Raw genomic sequence first — 18,985 nt, 5'->3', positions numbered from 1 at the left:
GCTTCGGTGGCTCGGGGTCGGGCGCCTCCGCCCTGGAGCGGCCCCGATGGGCCCGCGGCCGCAGACCCTGTCACCGCAGCCGCCCTCCTGAGCCAGCCCCGGGCCCGCGGGACGGCCGCTGTAGCCGGGGGCAGCTGTAGCCGGGGGCGGCCGCGGCGCTCGCGTTGCTGCAAAGCCGCCGCTCTGCGGGGCGGAGTGTGTCCCCGCCGGCTCGCCGTGCGGGGAGGCGGGCCGGGGGCCGGCTGAGATGGGAGAGAGCATGTCCAAGAGGTTGAAGCTGCAGCTGGGCGGTGAAGCGGAGATGGAGGAGCGGGCTTTCGCCAACCCCTACCCCGACTACCAGCCCCAGGGAGCCGTAGCAGCCCCCAGCGCGGCGGACGCCCACCGGGACAGGGCGCTGCAGCCGCCGGCGGAGGAGGAGTCCCTTCCCTTCGGCGCCGATGGGAAGGTGAGTCCCGGGTGGAGGGCAGGCGCCGCGTCCCGGATCCCCGGGCCCGGCCTCACCCGTGGGTTGCTCGCTGCCGGCGGCAGCGGCGGCCCCGCAGCGCAGGCGGCCGTGTGTTCCGCCCCGGGGCGGCCCCGGCGGGGCGGGCCCGGCGGCGGGGGCGGTGGGGCTGCCCGCGGCCTGCGCGCCGGCCGAGCTCGGGGCGCCCGAGGAGAGGAGCGGCGGGGGGAACTGAGGGGAGGAGCGGGAGTTCAGCCCGGCAGCAGCGGCTCTGTTTGTTTGTTTTATTCCGGTACGGGAATGAATGCGGTGTCCCAGCTGGAGGTACTAGGACGCTGTATAGCAGAACAGCTATAGGTGCTCTTACCACGGTGGTTGGGCGTCTCGGAAGAAGTTGTCAGCACAAGTTGCCCGAGTTTCACCAGAGAAAATGCACAAGGGAATGGAAAAGATGAAATGATGCCCGTCTAGAAATGGAGAGTCTGTTCTCAGGTGACAGAAACACTCATAAGGTGAAGCTGGAGTGTTCTCACGTGTTTATTTACTGGCATGCACTTTTATAGGTTCAGGTGCACCATGATAGGCACCTGGCAAGTTGGTTCATGCTCGCAGAAGGTCCGCCTAGTAGGACTGGTCACACAAGGTTTGCAGTCTTCCTGCCCTGCTTATCTCCTCGATGCCATGTGCTGCTGTTTGGCATACTATGAGCGTCTTAAGTTTTAAGGTGAGAAGCTGCTCTGGCCTGGCCTGTTAACATGCAGACTGGGTTAATCTGCAGAAGGAATGCCAGAATGTGGACTTTCTGTCATTTAGCCCCTCTGCAGCCTCATTCCTCAATACTGTGCAGCTTTTGCATGGAAAACACTGCATGGTGACACTGCCATAAGCACAAATGCATAGAGGGTGGGAAATTAGCTTCCTAACTCCCTTGATTGTATGCTGGGATGAATAAAAGAAAGCTCTTGATACCAGCTCTGTATTTTTCTGCTTGTGGCAATATGGAATTACCTTGACTTACTGATAGAGTGAGACAAGCATGGTGAAGCCCAGCAGTGGGAGGGCCATTTGCTCTGGCCATTGTAAGAACCTGCAGGACACCATCAGCTCACCGTCAGTCCAAGGCAATGAAAGGTTTCACCAAGTTGTTTATAACTGAGGTTTATGAAGTTATATGTGGCTAAGCAGAGTGCACAAAAGAGAATGCTTTGGGGCTTCAGTGTCTAACAGCTGCAGTTAATTGCAGCTGTCAAAAGCAGAGCATTTGAGAAGGTTTAAAAAGCAAGAGTAGGTTCAAAAGTGAAAGCTGCTTTGTTTTGTACACAGCTCCCTGGTAGTATGCTGAGTGTTGGTAAAACTATTTTTTTTCCTTGTGGAAGAGAGGGAGAGAACTGTTATTTCTTTGTTGTTCTGTATCTGGCTTAGTCTGTAAAAGTCTTCCAAGTATGATGAGTTCAATTATAAAGGCAGAGAGGAGATGGCAGAACTGCTATAGCTATATATGGCTGTTAAATTGGTAAAAACATACTGAGTCCCTTGTAGGCCAGTCATCGTGTGTATCTGCTTTAAATCCCACACTTCTTGTCCATATTTTAAAAGACAAAATACTTCTTCATTTACTGCTGATCCAGATGGACTAAAGCTTTCTCAAGTGAGACTTCCAGAAGAATGGTGAGATATCAAAAGAAGATGAACATCCTTGAAGATGAACACTGCATCCTTAGAAGATGAACATCTATACATTTTAGAGTATACTAGCTCTGTTGCAGAATAGCTCAACTCTAATTTACTTCAGATTTGATTCTTGAATGAATCTAAATTGAGAGATGTGGTTCTGTGGCAGAACTGAAATGAGTTAGTCAAGAATTTCTAGCCCTGTGTTCACATTAGGAATGCCTCTTATACTCTCCTATGCATGAGAGTGGTGTTTCACAGTGCATGCATGTGTTTTTTCCCAGCATCAGTGGTGGATGACATTCCTTTTTAGAAAGTGACAGTCAGCAGCTATTTGTGCAGGTGTGTTCAGCAAATATGTTAGAGCACCTGAGTAGTCTTGTGTTTGATAAAAGGTGGTGTCTGGGCTCTGTTCAGGAAGTTGAAGTGCCTCTGGAAAAAAAAAATCTTCTGTACTGCCTTAAAACCATGTAACTACAGCAATTCTGTGCATTTCATAGGAGAAGGCAGAAGCAAGTGTACATTTTCTTTTGGTTTTGCATCTGCAAAATCCTAGGAGTAATTTTATGTGTTTCTGGGCTAGAATATAGCTGTGAGAATATTTGTATGTATGCATATTTTTGAAGTATTTGCATGCTGTCACTCCTAGTATTACCTTTTTCTGACATTTCATGATGGGTACTATTGGGGTGCATTTGTTGTTGTGATTTTCAATTTATGTTTTAGTGTTTTATTTTTGCATTTAATGACTCCTGTTCCATCAGAGAAATGTCTGCTTGCCTAAAGCCCCAGTGAAGACAAAGGACTTTACACAGTGTAGGAAGTGTGTTCTGTAAACTTGTATACACAAGCACACAGGTTTCCTAAAAATGGGAGCATCTTTCAGAAGGCCTCAGTGCAGTGCATCGTGCCTTCCTCTCCCATCTGCTGCTGAGTGGAGCGAGGAGCGCTGAGTGACTCACGTAGTGACAGCCTGAGGTGTGCGGGGCTCTGCTGTTGTCATGGAAGGCAATGCATTATTAATCCATTCGATTTCTTAGTCTGTCATGATTGCCATCTAAAATTCACCTGGTTGATAAAAGGACAAGAAGCTCTTCAAGGCATTGTCTGAAAGGTGAGACAATCAGAACAAAACTCTCCATATGGAAGTGTGTGTGGGTAAAATATTGTTCAGAAGTCTTGAAGGTATGGGAGTAGGAGAAGCAGAATTTGAGGTTGCTGATTTGCTTTCCTATAAGTAGTCACAGTAAACACTGCCTCTATCTGTGTGGGCTCTGCTCATGTAGTTGAAATTCACTTCAACTAGATTTCTTCATCATTAAAGTATCATGAACTTAAATTGCTTCTGTAACTTGTCTGAGAAAGCCAAGGTAATAATTCATCAGCCAGTATTAATTCTAGATTAATAACAAACATAATTTTAAATGTAAACCTTTGTTTAATAAGTGATGTTTAATATTTCAATTAAATATACATTCTTTAGTCTTTTTCCTTTTCATGTGGGCCCCATAGAGATACCTTAACCTAAAAAGGTAGTTCTGGATAGTATCTCAGAGTTGTCAGTCCAAAAGTTTCCAAAATGGAAATGTAGGTGGGCGGAGAAGGAAGAGAAATTAATAGACTCATAACAAAGAACACTCCCTAGTTCTTAGTTCCCTAGTGTGGTAGAGAGTTACAAAGCTCCAAAGGATTTCCTGGTAAGGAAAAGGGTGAGGAGAGCTTGCTCCTGAGGGGTGGTGATGGCTTGTTAAAGGATCTATTACCCCCTGTCGTCAGAGTCACTGCAGCTGTGTGGCTGCATTTATAGTATAGGCAGCTGTGATTTGGGATTCTCCTTCACACTAAGGCCAGTGACATGGGAAAAAAAGGCAGCCTGATGTTACCTGCTCAGCCAGGGGAAGATGGAAGCCTAGACAATGATCTGCATTTTGTAGTTGTGCAAAAAAAAAAAAAAAAGAAGCATCCTTGTCATCAAGAAATTAAAACGATCCCAGCCCTTACTTTAAGATTGTCTGAATTTGTTGTAGAAGCACAAGACAGAGGCAAAATTAGATTCAAACTTCATGGATTGGTCACTAGAATGCCCAAACTTTAACTTATTTTTTAGGCAAATTCTTTCTTTATAAGTTTTTTCTTGACTTGACATGATGTTCTAAGAATATTAGAAGAAAATTGTATGTTCTGAGAAATGTATACAATACCTTATTAGGCTTTGCAGGGGACTTCTTACAGGGAGCCTGTTCAAAGATGATGGTGCTCATTGGCAATTACCTATTAATGGTGATATAGAATATTTACTTAGATTTATCATTGGGTGATTTAGTAGTGTTTTGTTTCCTAATGCTTTCTCAATCTCCTCTTACATCTGATAATTCCTTTAGGTGGCTTTCAGTCTTCCATCTCCTGTAAAATATATTTTTAAATATATATATATGTATATGGATTTTGTCGTAGCCTCACTTGTCTTCTCCCTTTGTTTTTTGGTTTGGGTTTTTTTTTTTGTTTGTTTGTTTTTTGATTTTTGTTTTGTTGTTAAAAATTTTTTGAGGTCTCACTGGGCATTTTAGTTATCTCACTGGGAGCAGCAATTTCTCTTGTCTTCTGGGGCTGACTCAGCAACAACTTATACAAGTGGGAGTTATACAGCTTATTGCACTGGAGGCAAAATTCAACTTCCAAAGCCACTAAATAATTCTTCCCACTTTTTTCCAGAGATGTGGGATGCAATTTCTTGCTGCATTTCTTGACCTTGTTATTTTTTTTGACCATTTTCTGGCTCCCCAACTCAGGCATGTGCTGTTTTCATAGGGGACTCTGAAACAAACAAAGTTTGCAGTATTCTCTGTGATTCTTCAGAAGAAAAGTTTGTTTTGCTTTTTGAGAGTCTTGGTCAAAACTGAGCCTGAAAATCAGTCTGTTGTACTTCTTTGTCTCTCACTAACTCCTGGCAATTGTACACAGCCTGAAAGGAAGAACTGCTGCTTCTTTCCTACAGCACAGGCAGCACTGAAGACTGCTTAGGGCTTTTCTGATGCTTTTGTAGTGAAAGCCTCTCCTGCTATTCAGGAGGTGACCACAGATTTAAGCCTGTTTGGTTTTAGTCAACCAGTTCTGAATGAAAATACTTCGTAAAATCAAACCCCCAAGTTCTGATTAAATTGTCTCACATCCATCCGTTCTTCATCAGTTTCTAGTTTTATCTTGCAAACCTGCATGTTAATGAGTTGTTACTCCAGCTAGTTGTGTGGGCAAGTGCAATAACACATACTTAACTTCCTGGTGAAAATAAATTTTATTTGGATCTAACTGCACTGATCTACTGCAGGGACCTCCTTTGATCTTTGATGGGATCCCTGCCCACAGAGTGTGTCCTATCTGCTGTCATGCTCAATATGTGGAATATATTTGCTCTCTATGCAGATATATTACCTCTATTGAGGTAACTTAGACAGAATTAGTAGAGGTTTTAGCTTTTTTGAGGGCCACCTGAAAGTGTCACAGCTGGGATAGACACTTCTGTGTAGTGACTGACTTTAAAATTATACAACAGACTTTTGTTTTCTCTGCTTTCAAGAAGTTGCATGTTGGTGTTAGGCTACCAGGAGGACTAGTGATTTTCAGTATTGCTCTTTTGCTTTATCAGTCTCCATTTCCCAAAACATAGGATACCTGTTAATTTTGTTTATTTTTGTTACCAATAATCTGGAGCTTTTTGATGATTCTTTGTGGTGATCTAGATCTTTAAGCTGTGGATATTTGCTGTTTTATAACCAATGAGACATATAATTTCTTTCACACACAAATGCATTAGAGACACAGTTTTCACATGCCTTAAGTAGTTCTTTCTATAACTTGAATGTTTGACTTTTAATGATGCCTTTCACACCCTTATATCCTCTGAGACAGCGACGACTGTGTTTAAAGTCTATTTCTAAACTGGCATTTGTAGCAATGTAGGAATTTGCCTACAGCTATTGATTTCTCTATCTCTTCCTCCTCTCCCCCTTCTTTTTTTACTTTCTTTTTTTTAACCTTTTTTCCCAGTTATCACATGTATAGCACTAAGTGACAGATCACTGAAAAACAGTGCAATGTATTCTACAGACAGTAATGTTTCAAAGCATTTATTAAGCATGTGGTTTTGCAGAACTGGCATTTGTTTCTGGAGGACCTGTCTGAGAAGTGTCAGAGAACTGTGAGTGTTTCAGAGGCTGGGTGGTGAGCTTCAACAGTATCTGGTATTTTCAGAGAAGAAGGCGCTGCTCTTGGAGCTGTAAGAGTCCTTTGACTTAGGTAAAAATAAAGTAGAACTTGTTCTTCTGTACAAAAAGACTGGTCACCTCCTAGCAGACCTTGCTAGATTCTGTGTATAGGATCCTGCCTTCCCTTCTTGTCTGCTTTTGCAGGAACTTATGGAGGTAAGTATAAGAGCTCATCCAGCTTCAATAGACCCATGCTCCAATGCATGGGTGTGAAACCTGGCGCCCTTACAGTCAGTGGCCAAGTTCCCAATGACTTCTGTACAGCCAGGATTCCTCATTTCAGCAGAACTGTGAGTTTTCCCCCACTACACTCTTCCTCACTAGTGTCTGTCATGTCCTTTCTGCAATCTTCTATGCAAATTTGGTTTTTGAATGACTTCTTGCTGCAGTACCAACTTCAGCTGTATTTTCTTCTCTTTGAAATACACTTTGGCAGAGACAACACAGCACCATGTTATGTGTTCTGTTCTACACATCACCAACAACAAAGTGAGGTGAAATAAAAGTGTATTTTTCTTGTTTGGGAGGTAGCATTGTGTGCATAGGTCATCTCCTTTCTAATTCTGCAGAATCAGCTGCAGTCTGGTTTTGCATGTAGCATCTGTCCCCAAAAACATGATGTATTAAAATAGGGTTAAGAGCAAGATGGTTGCTTTGGGAGCTGGTGGTAGCAAGAAAGATTGGTACATTGGCAACTTGTGAGGAAGCTCTGAGCTCAGGTCTCCATTGCCCTGCTGTGGCTCTGCACAAGTTTTTAGCATAGATGTCATGAGCAAGTAAATGCCAGGAGCACATAGGTATCTAAATGTCTTTGATAATTGCAAATGAGATTACTTATCCCCTGTCTGTCAAACCAGAGTCTTACTTTTAATGACAAAAGGAGTGCCATGTGACCTCAGGGTTATATTGTCAGACTTACATCAGCACTGTCATATTTGGTCCAAATGCGCATGCAAGACTCTACAGACTTCTCCTACGTACCAGAAATCATGATACACAGTACATACGTAGCAGCTGCTTATTGCCTCATCTGCCCCTGCTTCTGGTTTGTTTTAATGCCATGGCTGTAAAGCTGGCTATGGCTGCAATGGTCAGTAAGAACTGGTATGTTATTGTAATGTTGACTGCAAGTGAAATCTTTGGGGTTTTTAGGAGATTTTTTTATTTGCATCATGATATAAATTTTATAAATATGTAATTATTTACACATATATAAAAATACAAGTTTTATAAAAATATTTTATAATAAGAGAATCACAGAATATTTTGTGTTGGAATGGACCTATAACAACCATTGAGTCCAACTCTTAAGTGAGTGGCCCGTATGGGGATCAAACCCATGTCCGTGGTGTTGTTAGCACTGTGCTCTAATGTAGGAGTGTAGTTCTAGTGCTGAATTTACAGAAGAAGATGAGTTAAATTCTCTTTAGAAACCCTACAAATGAAAGAAAGCAGATAGGGGAGAAGGACAGCACAATTTAAATATCTTATGATTAGTGCCAAAGGTGAGTGATGCTACATAAGTACTTATGTTCCTTACATTTGTGTTGGCTTTGGAAGACTTTGTATTGGGATGTAGCTTTGTCTGCTGTCTCACTGCAATGGAAAAAGTAATATGGTTTGAATAAATAACACAACTATTAATTTCCAAACCAACCTGCTTCATTTTTTCTGCATTACTTTTATGCTGATGATGAGCCTTTTTAGTTACCATAACCAATAGGACACAAAGCTCTGTTTGGTATAATGAGGAATGAGCTCTTTTTTTGTGTTGTGACAATATACACTTGAGCAGTGTTTGGGATGATAATGGTTGTTCTTTCTGCAGCAGCAGAGGAGTAATGCAGTGTTGAATTCCTGGAGAGAGCCTTTTCTAATTAAAGATACTCTTCAGCTCCTGCTATCACCCAGTCTGTTGTGAACCAGAAGTAAATGTGCCACTAGATATCAGAGATCAGGCTTCCTATTTTTTGTTTGGCCCTACAGGAATAACAAGTCACCTGCAGCAAAGGCTGAATGCCAGCTGGAAACATCCTCTTGAGATGAATGCGCTTCTGATGAAAATCGGTCTGTGCTCCACACAAGTGTGCGTGTTATGCTCAGTTGTAATGCTGCCCCAAGATTCCTTGAAGGAAGCTTTTAAATCTTCTAAAGCCACCTTTCAACATTCATTTCTTCATGTAATTAATTTATTTTAGTGCATGTAAGCATCTGTTATGAGCTTATAAGGGAACCTTATAAAATGATCAGTGATAGTGCTTGCTTGTGAAAGCTTCAGAGCAACCAGAAAAAAAGAGAGAAGTGGATAGCTGGGGAAAACTTTGTTGCCACTTATAACTTATTCACACTGACATAAGTTTGGGAGTAGCTTTGTTTGGACTTACAGATAATTATAAAAATATTAATAAAAATATCCTTTAATCTGTGTTTTTCCAAGCACTGAACCAAGACAAGTAAGTTCCAGTTCAGTTTCTAGAGGGAGGAATTACGAACCTGAGCTAAATTATTTGTATGGGACGGAGATTTCAATGCAGAACCCAGGCGTCCTGATGTCCTAGTATTCCCCTCCTACCTCTAAGTAATTTAATCTGGTGTTTGATATAAAATATCCTGATTTGGTAACAGCAGGTGTATTGTTAGAACAAAAAGATAAACAGCATGCTTGTGATGTGCAGTAGGTAAATAAATGGGGAGTCTGAAGCCTTAGTTCACTCTTGTCAGATAAGCTGAGCTCTATGCCTGGATGCATCCATGTGAATATCCTCATGCTGTTTCACCATATGCCTTAACATCGACATAGCTGTCTTTTGAAGGAGAGAAGCCCTGCCCTTGAGGAAGGTTTTCCTTTGTGTTGAGACCTCACTGAACTAGTCAAAAAAGGGAGGGTGGTGGGGTGGTAGTGGTCATGTGGATGCATGGTACAGTTCCCTAAAAAAAAGTGTTTAAAACCACCATATTGAGGCAGAAGAGTAACAGGCTTCAGATGCCTACTGTGTTTGGTTGCTAGTTCTAGAGATATTGGAGAAGGTTAAGTTGTCTCTAGCTTATTTCTAGAATAATATGTGTTCAATGTGAGATAAAATGGTACAATTTCCTTCTCCCTTCCTATCCTACCATGGCTATCCTTAAATGGATTTGAACTATTCACCCTGAAGATTTCTGGAGTGTCAGAAGCCTTGTGCAATTCTTAAATCCTTCTAATTTCTGAATCTCTTGGATGGATGTTTGAAATCACTGATTTTTATTTGAAGTTCCACTCTGAACAAGAGTACAAAATGTGGTACATCTTGAGTAATCGGCACCCAGTAATGGTGGCATCCAGGACCTGTAACTTATCCAAATGCCACACTTTTGGTATGGGCTGTAGTCAAGCAAGAACTTGCTGTACTATTGTGCTAATTTCTATGCTCCATAGGCTTTAAGGAGTAATCAGTAACATATCTTCCCTAAAAGTTGCATAATGAGAGAGAAATGTTGGAAAGGGTAAAGTACCCTCTGTTATATATCATGTATTTCATCTATATAAACATTTTTTGGTCAAAAGTAATGGCAAGCAGTGTGTAAAATCAAAGACTTGTTTCTTTGCCTTCGTGCCTGAGCTGAAGATGCTGAGCTGCTGCTGCTCAACTTCTTTGGCTTGATTATCTTGAGTATTCTGTACAAAAAGACTGGTCACCTCATACATTTCTTTTCCTTGGGCTATTTCCTGCTCTGTAGTGCTACAAAGGGTGTGCAGGGTGATGAGAGCAAGCACCTACAACATGGGGCTTGTGCTGTTTGTCCATAACATGGTCTTGGCACCAGGACCCTGATCAGAATTACATCCTGTCGCAGTGTCCATAGCTCCTCTTTGTGTGACTTTAAAGAATGCACGGGTAATTTTTGTCTAATGTAGATGCTCGTAACTTACCCTAAAATGTAGACAGAATGCATTTACATGAGACACACACATAAGATGAACCACCTTGATGCTGCTGATTGCTGTATGTTATTTATTTCCTAGTTATTTTTTGTTTGATTTGGTTTGGTTTGGTTTGATTTTCTTCCCAAACAAGAAAGTGGAGCAGGCACTTTGCATTCTTTAATTCCTTTCTTTTCTGGCTTTTCTCCTGACTCCTGCTTTCAGGTCAATGCTCGGTTCTCAAAACGGATCCAGGCAAAAATCAAGGACCTTCTGCAACAAATGGAGGAAGGACTGAAGACAGCAGATCCACATGACTGCTCTGCCTATACTGGCTGGACTGGTGAGAAAGCTAGAATTTGAATGAAATGTATTTGTTAGGTGGTGTAATTGGATTTATGTGCAGGAGGTTCTGATATTCTCATAGGAGTGGCAGAAATACTCCGTTACGGGCTTTTTTGTGAGTTGGTTTTTCTTTTAACTCTGGAGCGTTGGTCACTACTGTCTGTAATTTGCATTGATTTCAGCAGACAAAGATACAGAATGATAATTGTCTTTTGTATATGGAGATCATTGCTTTGCAAAAGAATGGATTTTCTAAGGCTGCTCTTTTACCTTATCTCTTGTTTTTTTTTAAATTTGCTTTTAAAAATGAGTTATTTTTCACCTTTTTATGTTCAACAGGCTATTAGCAGTTTCCTAATGGTAACAGCATTTTCTAATCACTGGGAGTAGATGGGGGAAATTTGTTCTGTGGCCAGGAGCTTGGAGCCTTCAAATCTGGAATTTGGGTAATTTGTTCTGTCTGTACAAAAAATGGTAAAATGATTCTGTGAGGAGGGGGAGTTTAGAGGTATGGTTGCAAGACTGTAAAGATCATGAAGAAAACTGGGCATGTGCAGGTGATGGTTATTGCTGGAGACCATTTTTCGTTTAGCATTGCATCACTGATACTGTCCAGATGTACATGAGCCCTTATAATTTGTGTGATTTAATTCCACCTGGCAACTAAATATCACACAGCCCAGCACCCTGCCCCTCCTACATCCCCTCTGCCATAGTTACATAGGGAGGGGATTTGAAAAAAAAAGAAAATCCATTGGCTGAGATAAAAACAGTTTAGTAATTAAAAAAAAAAAATTAATAATAGTAATGGAACCAACAATAATAATTGCAATTGTAATGAAAAGGGGAGAGGGATAAAATGCAAGAAAAATGAGTGATGCAGAATGCCTTTGCTCATCTCCTGCTCACCAAAGTCCAGCCCATGCCTGAGCAGTGATTGGTGGCTTCCAGCCAGTTCCTCCCAGTTTATGTGCCCAGCATGGTGTCCTGTGGTAGGGGGATATCCCTTTGGCCAGTTCGTGTCAGTTGTCCTGGCCATGGTCCCTCCCAGCATCTTGTGCACCTGCTCCCTGGCAGAGCATGGGAAACTGAGAAGTCCATTACTTAGGGTAGGCACTGCTCAGCAACAACTAAACCATCAGTGTGCTATCAGTGTTATTCTCACACTAAATCCAAACTACCGCACTGTAGCTACAGAGAAGAAAATTACCTATGTCCCAGCTGAAACCAGGACGCTGATCCTTTAGGCAGAGCCTACAGTTTCATGTCTGATGTGGCCACTGTTCAAGTTGCCAGGGTGTGTCCATCTAGACCTGTTAAGTGTGAATTTGCTGGATAGAATGGCATATTCTGTTCCTGCTCTTCTAACTCAAACTTCAGGCATACTTAAACTTTTAGCACCACGTGTTTGAAATGAGCCCTGAGGAGATCTATTCTTTTATCTCTGTGTCATGAAGGGCGAGTAGCTTGGAAAAGCTCTCCAGCCTTCATTCATCCTTAGGCTTAAATCTGGCAATTAAAGGGTGAAATTTCTTTGCTTTCTTCTTGATGTTTTGGTACAGATGGTGCTGTGGGTGGATGGGTGGGGAACTTTTAGACAACTCAGGCTTAAAAGATAGGCATATTTCAGGGTCTGAAAGTGACTGGCTGCTGAGTGTGTGCAGATCTCCAGTGGTGGGCTTTCTAGTGCTGACAGTACAGAATGGCTCCCGGGGAGCTGTGTTCTGGCACAGTGACTGGCAGCTGAAATTATGGCTGATAAACCAGAGCATACTGAAAATGAGTCATAAGGTAAAAGTAACACAGCCATCGTTAGCTGAAACAGGGATATAGATGAACAAGTGACGTTGTCTAATGAGTGTGGGATTTTTCCATCCTGTAGAAGGATTGCCATTTACATCTCTTCTAAGCTGTTAACTTCTTTCAAGGCTCCAGTGGATATGGTTCTGAATAAAAGTATTTAAATGATCTGGTTTTTAAAATACTTAATGCAGATACTTTTCCCCCAAACTTGCTCTTTGCTGCATTTTGCTAGTGTGCAAATCAGAAGGTAAAAGTAGTGCTGTAAACAACTGCCCTGCTTTTTGTGTACCAAGTCTAGACAAGTCTCATTGACAGTGCAGTCATGACCATTGGCTTGCATTTTGTGAAACATCTTTAAAATCTTGGAACACCTGCTGTTGGCATGTAGCAGTCATGGGACACATGAAAGAGTCCATCTTAGTTATACAAATACTTTTTTATGTGCCAGACCTCTTGGAGGAGCCATTGGTGTTGCACTGAGAAACATCAGGAAGGATGAGATGAACTGGACTTCATGGCTACATTTCTAATCATCCTTTGGTCACACCAAGATATTTACACACTTGTTGCAGAATAAAAATTAGTTCCACAAATCCCTGTGTAGCCCACAGGTTCCGATGATGTTGAACTGGGCTGCCCAAGATCTGCAGCTTTCTTCATGGATTCACCAGAAAGCTCACAGAGAGGCTACCTCAGTAGTACCAGAACAACAGCAGCACAAGAGTTCTGGTACATCCTCACGTGTTCCCAGGGCAGCCTCTGAGTGAGCCTAAGTGGGCCTTGTGTGCATTCAGCTTTGGATGAGGCTCAGGGGAGTGTTCTCTCCATTCAGAAATGGGTTCAAGTTACAGTGTATCTGGAGATAAATTATTTACTTCTGCATGTGTATGCATGCAGTTGGCCAATAGACATCCACTTGGATAGATGGATTTGTTTCACTTCCTTCAGCCTACATTGTTATTATTTCTAAGGTTTTGGTTTGTTTTAATGGAAAACTATGCAATGAGTTCAATGGAGTGAAGCTTGATAGTACCTCCTGGCATTCTTAGAGCCCTCATTTGACTTCTGGCTTTTACAAACCTGCTTGACTTGTACAGGCTTGTAATCTTGTTGTGAAATACCTTTAGGGGTTATGAAGAACTTGGCAACTTGAATCCAAAAACCTCATCAAAATATCCTTTTACAAATCAAATGGGAAGTCACTTCTTGCATATAATAGATGAGTATTGTACAGTTAGTGTGCTCAGTCACACATGTTCTTGTTAACTCAAAATTTTGAATCTTCAGTTGTGGGAACCCAGGGCACAGGAAATACTTCTCTATCTGCTCTGAGGGGTCCTCACCTGAAAAACACTGACTCTGACCTTCGTCCATGGAGAAAGCTTTGAAGACTTCGAGATAGACTAGAGTCTACAAGACTGTGAACTATATAGTAAAGAATAGTATAGTGTGTCACAGGGTGAAAAATTTAGGGTTCAGCATTTTTTAATATGGAGGCAAGATAGAGGTGATTGGGCGTTGTCCCGAGCTTCTCCTTCTTCATCTACTCCATTTTCTGCATTGTTGGTGGCACAGGGTGATTGGTCAAGGAAAGCCACAGTGCAGAGGTTACGTGGATAGACAGGGGGTGAGTTATTAGTAGAAAGGTAGAAATAAAGTACGTTTAAAGAGTTAATTGGATGAAACAGCTTTAAAAGACCTTGACACTGTACATCTTGTAGCCATTTTGAGGTGTGTCCCTGTGTGCCGTCTGGTGCAGAAGGCATGCCAACTATAACAATAAAACAACTACCTGGAGACCCGTGCATCTCTCAGTCCTGACACAGAACTGCTACAGGAGGCTTTCCCCTTTCAGGGGAGCCCCCTGAGGAGCCAAAACCAATATTCAGCGATCTCTTTGTATAGTGGGTTGATGCTGGCCGAATGCAGGGCACCCACAAAGCCTCTCTCTCACTCCCTTCCACAGGGAACAGAAAAATATAACAAAGCCTTCATGGGTTGAGATAAGGACCAGGAGAGATCACTCACCAAATACCATCATGGGCAAAACAGGCTAGAATGAAAGACATTAATTGAATTTATTTTTAACAAAATCAGAACAGAGAGTGAGAAGTAAAATAAGACCTTCAAAACACCTCCTTCCCACCTCTCCCTTCTTCCCAGCTTTACATCCTCCTCCAGTGGCACAGAGATAGGGAATGGTGGTTATGATCAGTTCGTCACCCATGGTTTTGCCCACTGCTCAGGGGAGTCATTCCCTTGCTCCCCCACAGGTGTCCCTCCTACAAGAGACAGTTCTCCACGAACTTCTCCAGTGTGAGTCCATCTCACGAGCAACAGCTCTCTGCAAACCTGCAGTATGGGTCACTCCTCCATGGGGTGGAGTCCTTCAAGCACAACCTGCTCTAGTGTGGGCTCCTCTCCCCTCAGGGGTTACAGCCTCCTTCCAATAGGTCACAGCCCCTCATCTTAGGCATCTACCTGCTTTGGCGTGCTCCATGAGTCTTCTCCAGGGGTTGCAGATGAATGTCTGCATCCCCATGGTCTTCCGTGGGCTGCAGGGGTACAGCTGCCTCACCATGGCCTGCAGAGGAATCTCAGCTCCAGTGCCTAGAGCACCTCCTCCCTTCTCCTTCTTCACTGACCCTGGTGTCTGCAGAGTTTTTCCTCTCACATGTTCCTACTCCAGTCTTCTCTGGCCACAACTGCAGCTGCACAATAACCTTTTTTCCTTTTCTTCCTAAATCTGTTATTCCAGAGGCATTGCCACTATTTCTAATTTGCCCAGCCTTCACCAGTGGCACATCAACCTTTGGAGCCACTAGGGACTGGCTCTGCCAGACAGGGAGGAAGCTTGCAGCAGTTTCTCACAGAAGCCTGTAGTCCCCCCGCTACCAAGGCTTGGCTATGCAAACCCAGTACAGGGTGCCAAGTACTGAGGCCTAGTCATGAGTTTTCTTCATTTTTTTTGGAAATTGAGACTACCATTGGGCTTCAGTCTGATAATTTTTATTTTTCCCACGATCCCATTGAAATGTCTTCAAAATAGTGGCCTAGTGCCCTCACACTGCATAAGCTAGGACCATTGACTGACATGTTTTTATGGACAAAATACCTGTTCACATTTGAGTTACTGGTTCAGAGGCACCAAAGAGAGGAACATGATACACTTGGAAAGAAAAGTAAGTGAAACTCTCTCTTTTTCATGTGTTCATTTCAGGTATTGCCCTCTTATATCTGCAACTATACCGTGTCACGAAAAACCAGAGCCACTTGCAGCGATCTCTTGATTACGTGAAGAGAATCCTTCGCAATCTGAATGGCAGAAGAGTTACTTTCCTCTGTGGTGATGCTGGGCCATTGGCAGTGGGTGCAGTGGTTTACCACAAGCTGAAAAACAGCAGTGAATCTCAAGAATGTGTTGCCAAGTAAGTGGTTAATGGTGGGAAATGCCCTTCATTTGTAGAGAGCATTGGTTCAGTAACTTTACAAGTGAAGTTTTAGAGGACACTGTTAAAGAATGGACACTTTCTCTCCTGATAAGTTTTCAGTACAAGAATACAAAATAGGCTTTATCTTTATTAAAGCTGGCTTGCACTTGATTCGTATTTAGTGGGTTATCTTGAGTCCTCTGTCGCTGTTAGGACAGGATGTCCTGGGCATATCTGTAATGCACACACATTCTGATTTTGTCACATTGAAGTGGCATTTAACAAAAGCCACAGTCCTGTCATCGGTAATATGTAGTGCTTGTGCAATATGTGATGCTTACTGTAAAGAGTGGGTCTTAGTGGGTTTTGTAGATTCATTACAAAATGTGTACTGGAGGATCTGGATGCAGGCAGACAGAAACACGGTGTATCCGATTGATATGTAACAAAAATTTAATAGAACAAAGAGGAAGTATTTGCAGGAGCAGATTTGTAAAGCCAAAGAATTTAATTAGGTCAGAGCATATGAAGGGTGGCCTGAAAAAATTCCAGCACCTTTTCAAAGTAATCTAAATGGAAAAAATGTCTCAAGAAATCCCATTTAGGTGTAGCTTCATTAGAGAGCTCACTGTGCCTTTGCTGCTACAGAGTTGATTGCTGTCCCAGCAAGGGCTAGAAGCAACCCTGTGGGGTTTGCATTCAGCACCGCAGTCCATCTGATAGCTGTCCAGCAGCACACCTCAGGCTGGCAGAATTTTCAATGAGGCTTGTGTCCTCATCTCCATTCTAGTTTGTTTGGAAATGTAATTGGTCTTTTTCTATTCTAGAATCCTAGTGTGATTAACCTCTGCTGCTGTTCCTGAATGAATATTTCAGTTTTGAAGTGAGTGTTAGGTTTGGGGTTTTTTGCTTTTACAACTGGCAGTAAGCTTGAGCATGCCATTTTGAATGCAGCTCAGAAAGCAGTGTTGCTGCTGTAAGGCAAAAAGCATGAGTATAGTAAAATGAGATTAGCAGTAAATCTTCTAGTGTTGCCTCTCCTTGGAAAATAATTTCTATGAGGAGTAGTGAAAAGGAGTTTAGTTTGATTATTTGTTTATGTTATAACTTTTTTGTTTACAAATATGTACATGACACCAGCTGAGTGCTACGTTGCAGATGTCAAAATCTATCTGTGATTTCACTTTTAACTTTTTACGTTGTCCAGTTGTATGAGTTCAACATAAAACTTAATAGTGGACAATTTAGAAGAAAATAATGTAATTCTAAACCCAAAACATAGTTCTGAGAAAGGTGATATAAAACTGGGATTTTTTAGTAGCTTTTCTCTAGTGTTAAGCAGGGACAGCATAAACACATGATTGAGGTCAGTGGTTTTGCTATGGCCTGATATTAATGCTAACATTTCTCCTGAGAAATAATATCTGGGGGAATCTGGGAATTGAATTTGGTCTTAATCCAGATTGTTATTACCCCTCCCCCAATTTAAAATGTGTTCATCACCATGGTTTCATCTAAATATCAATTTAATCAAAAAAGATAGGAAGAGACAAGGAGGGAGTGGCCATAAAACAAGTCTCTGATCCACCTCAGTGCTAATACAGACTGGTAGAGTATTAGCAGAGAGTCATTCTGAAGAAAATGAGAGTTACCATGGCCAGCACTTCTTGTTTCTTGTTTTTTCACTGCTAAAGGCAAGCAGTTTGTGCATTATAGCAGTGTCCTTTTCAAAACTGAGGTGCTAAATGTTTGAGACAATGTGTTTTCTTAGGAGAGGGAGACGAATGGTGGCATTGGAGTTTTTTGTGGTTTTTTCCCTCTTAAAGATGTACAATTAAGTGTTCCTCAGAGGCTCCAGGAAGTGAAATTCTCAGAGGCTCCAGCAGGTTTCTGTCTTTGCTGGAGTAGGTCTCTGGGCTTCTGTATCTCCTGCCCTGCATCTGTTTCTGTCTGCACAGAATCCTGACAGCTGTGCTGATACTGACCTGGCTCTGGCTCACTTTCCCATCTCGAAGATGGCAGGTGTGCAGAGCTCCTGCCTGTAAACCCAGCAGCCAGCTGGAGTGGGAGTGATTGAAGGGGGTTGGTGAGGCTTCACCGTTTGCTCTGCTTTGGGTTTGATTGGTGGCTTGTACAGTGCAGTGTGGTCTCTACAGAAGATACTCTCTCCCCACCTTCCTTGTCTGATGCAGGTTGCTGCAACTCCAAAGGACAGTCATCAGCACAGATTCTGAACTTCCAGATGAGCTGCTCTATGGCAGAGCAGGTTACCTGTATGCCTTGCTGTACCTGAACACTGAAATTGGTCCAGACACTGTCCCACAGTCTGTTATCAAAGAGGTAAGACACTTTTCTCTCTCCAGCATCACAGTATCACTGAGGTTGAACTGGGATCACTCTCATACATATTTCAAGCAGTTTAAGTGATGGATGCTGGAGAGAAGAGGGACCTAGAGCTGGAAACCCTATCTCATCTGTCCATCCAATCTCTTCCCCCTTTCCCTGCTGCCCCACTGGGGCTCGGACAGGTCAGTGTGGGTGAGTCTGTGTCCAGCCAAGGAAATAAGTTAATATGTAACTAGTTTTGGCCAGGTGATACATTGTTACCAAAAAACTTTAAGACAGAAGTGTGAAAGTATTTTAAGTTAGAAGAAAGGAAACTTAGTGTGGGGAACATGCATGAAAGTTTTGCAGATACCAGAACCAGAGAAGCCAGGCCTGGAAAAAAAGTAATTAGAAATATTGATAGATTAAATTTCTACTCTTAAAATAGAATTGATTTCATCCTTAAGGAAAATACCTTTCTCACTCAGCATTCAAATCCAAATAAATTGAATATTCTTGTCCTACCACTGTATTCAGGCTTATTGTTTTTTGTGGGTTTAGTCATGCAGAAGCAAAACCCTCTGAATTAAAGAAAGCAACATCAGGGTGTGTTTGTTTTCTCAGGTAATAGATGCTATTATTGAGTCAGGAAAAAACTTCTCGAAGGAGGAGCGGAAAACAGACCGTTGTCCTCTGCTGTACCAGTGGCACAGGAAGCAGTATGTTGGAGCAGCCCATGGAGTGGCTGGGATCTATTACATGCTCATGCAGGTAAGAGCATCTTCTGTTGGCTGGGGTGAAG

General features: G+C 42.5%; 1 protein-coding gene across 1 annotated transcript in view; it reads left to right on the top strand.

The window, feature by feature from the left end:
• Positions 1 to 66: 66 nt before the first annotated feature.
• The window catches only part of LANCL2 (LanC like 2), a 33,231-nt gene continuing 14,312 nt past the window's right edge, over positions 67 to 18,985 (top strand). The window contains exons 1-5 of the mRNA XM_039715123.1: positions 67 to 448; positions 10,505 to 10,622; positions 15,648 to 15,855; positions 18,051 to 18,198; positions 18,808 to 18,954. Of these exons, the coding sequence (XP_039571057.1) occupies positions 248 to 448; positions 10,505 to 10,622; positions 15,648 to 15,855; positions 18,051 to 18,198; positions 18,808 to 18,954 (822 nt within the window). The 5' untranslated portion in view covers positions 67 to 247. The remainder of the gene's footprint in view (positions 449 to 10,504; positions 10,623 to 15,647; positions 15,856 to 18,050; positions 18,199 to 18,807; positions 18,955 to 18,985) is intronic.

This window comes from Passer montanus, unplaced genomic scaffold, assembly GCF_014805655.1.
Source record: "Passer montanus isolate IOZ18808 unplaced genomic scaffold, ASM1480565v1 scaffold32, whole genome shotgun sequence".
Classification (NCBI taxonomy): Eukaryota; Metazoa; Chordata; class Aves; order Passeriformes; family Passeridae; genus Passer; species Passer montanus.
Note: the sequence above shows the minus strand (reverse complement) of the source record. Positions and strands in the feature narration are given on the sequence as shown.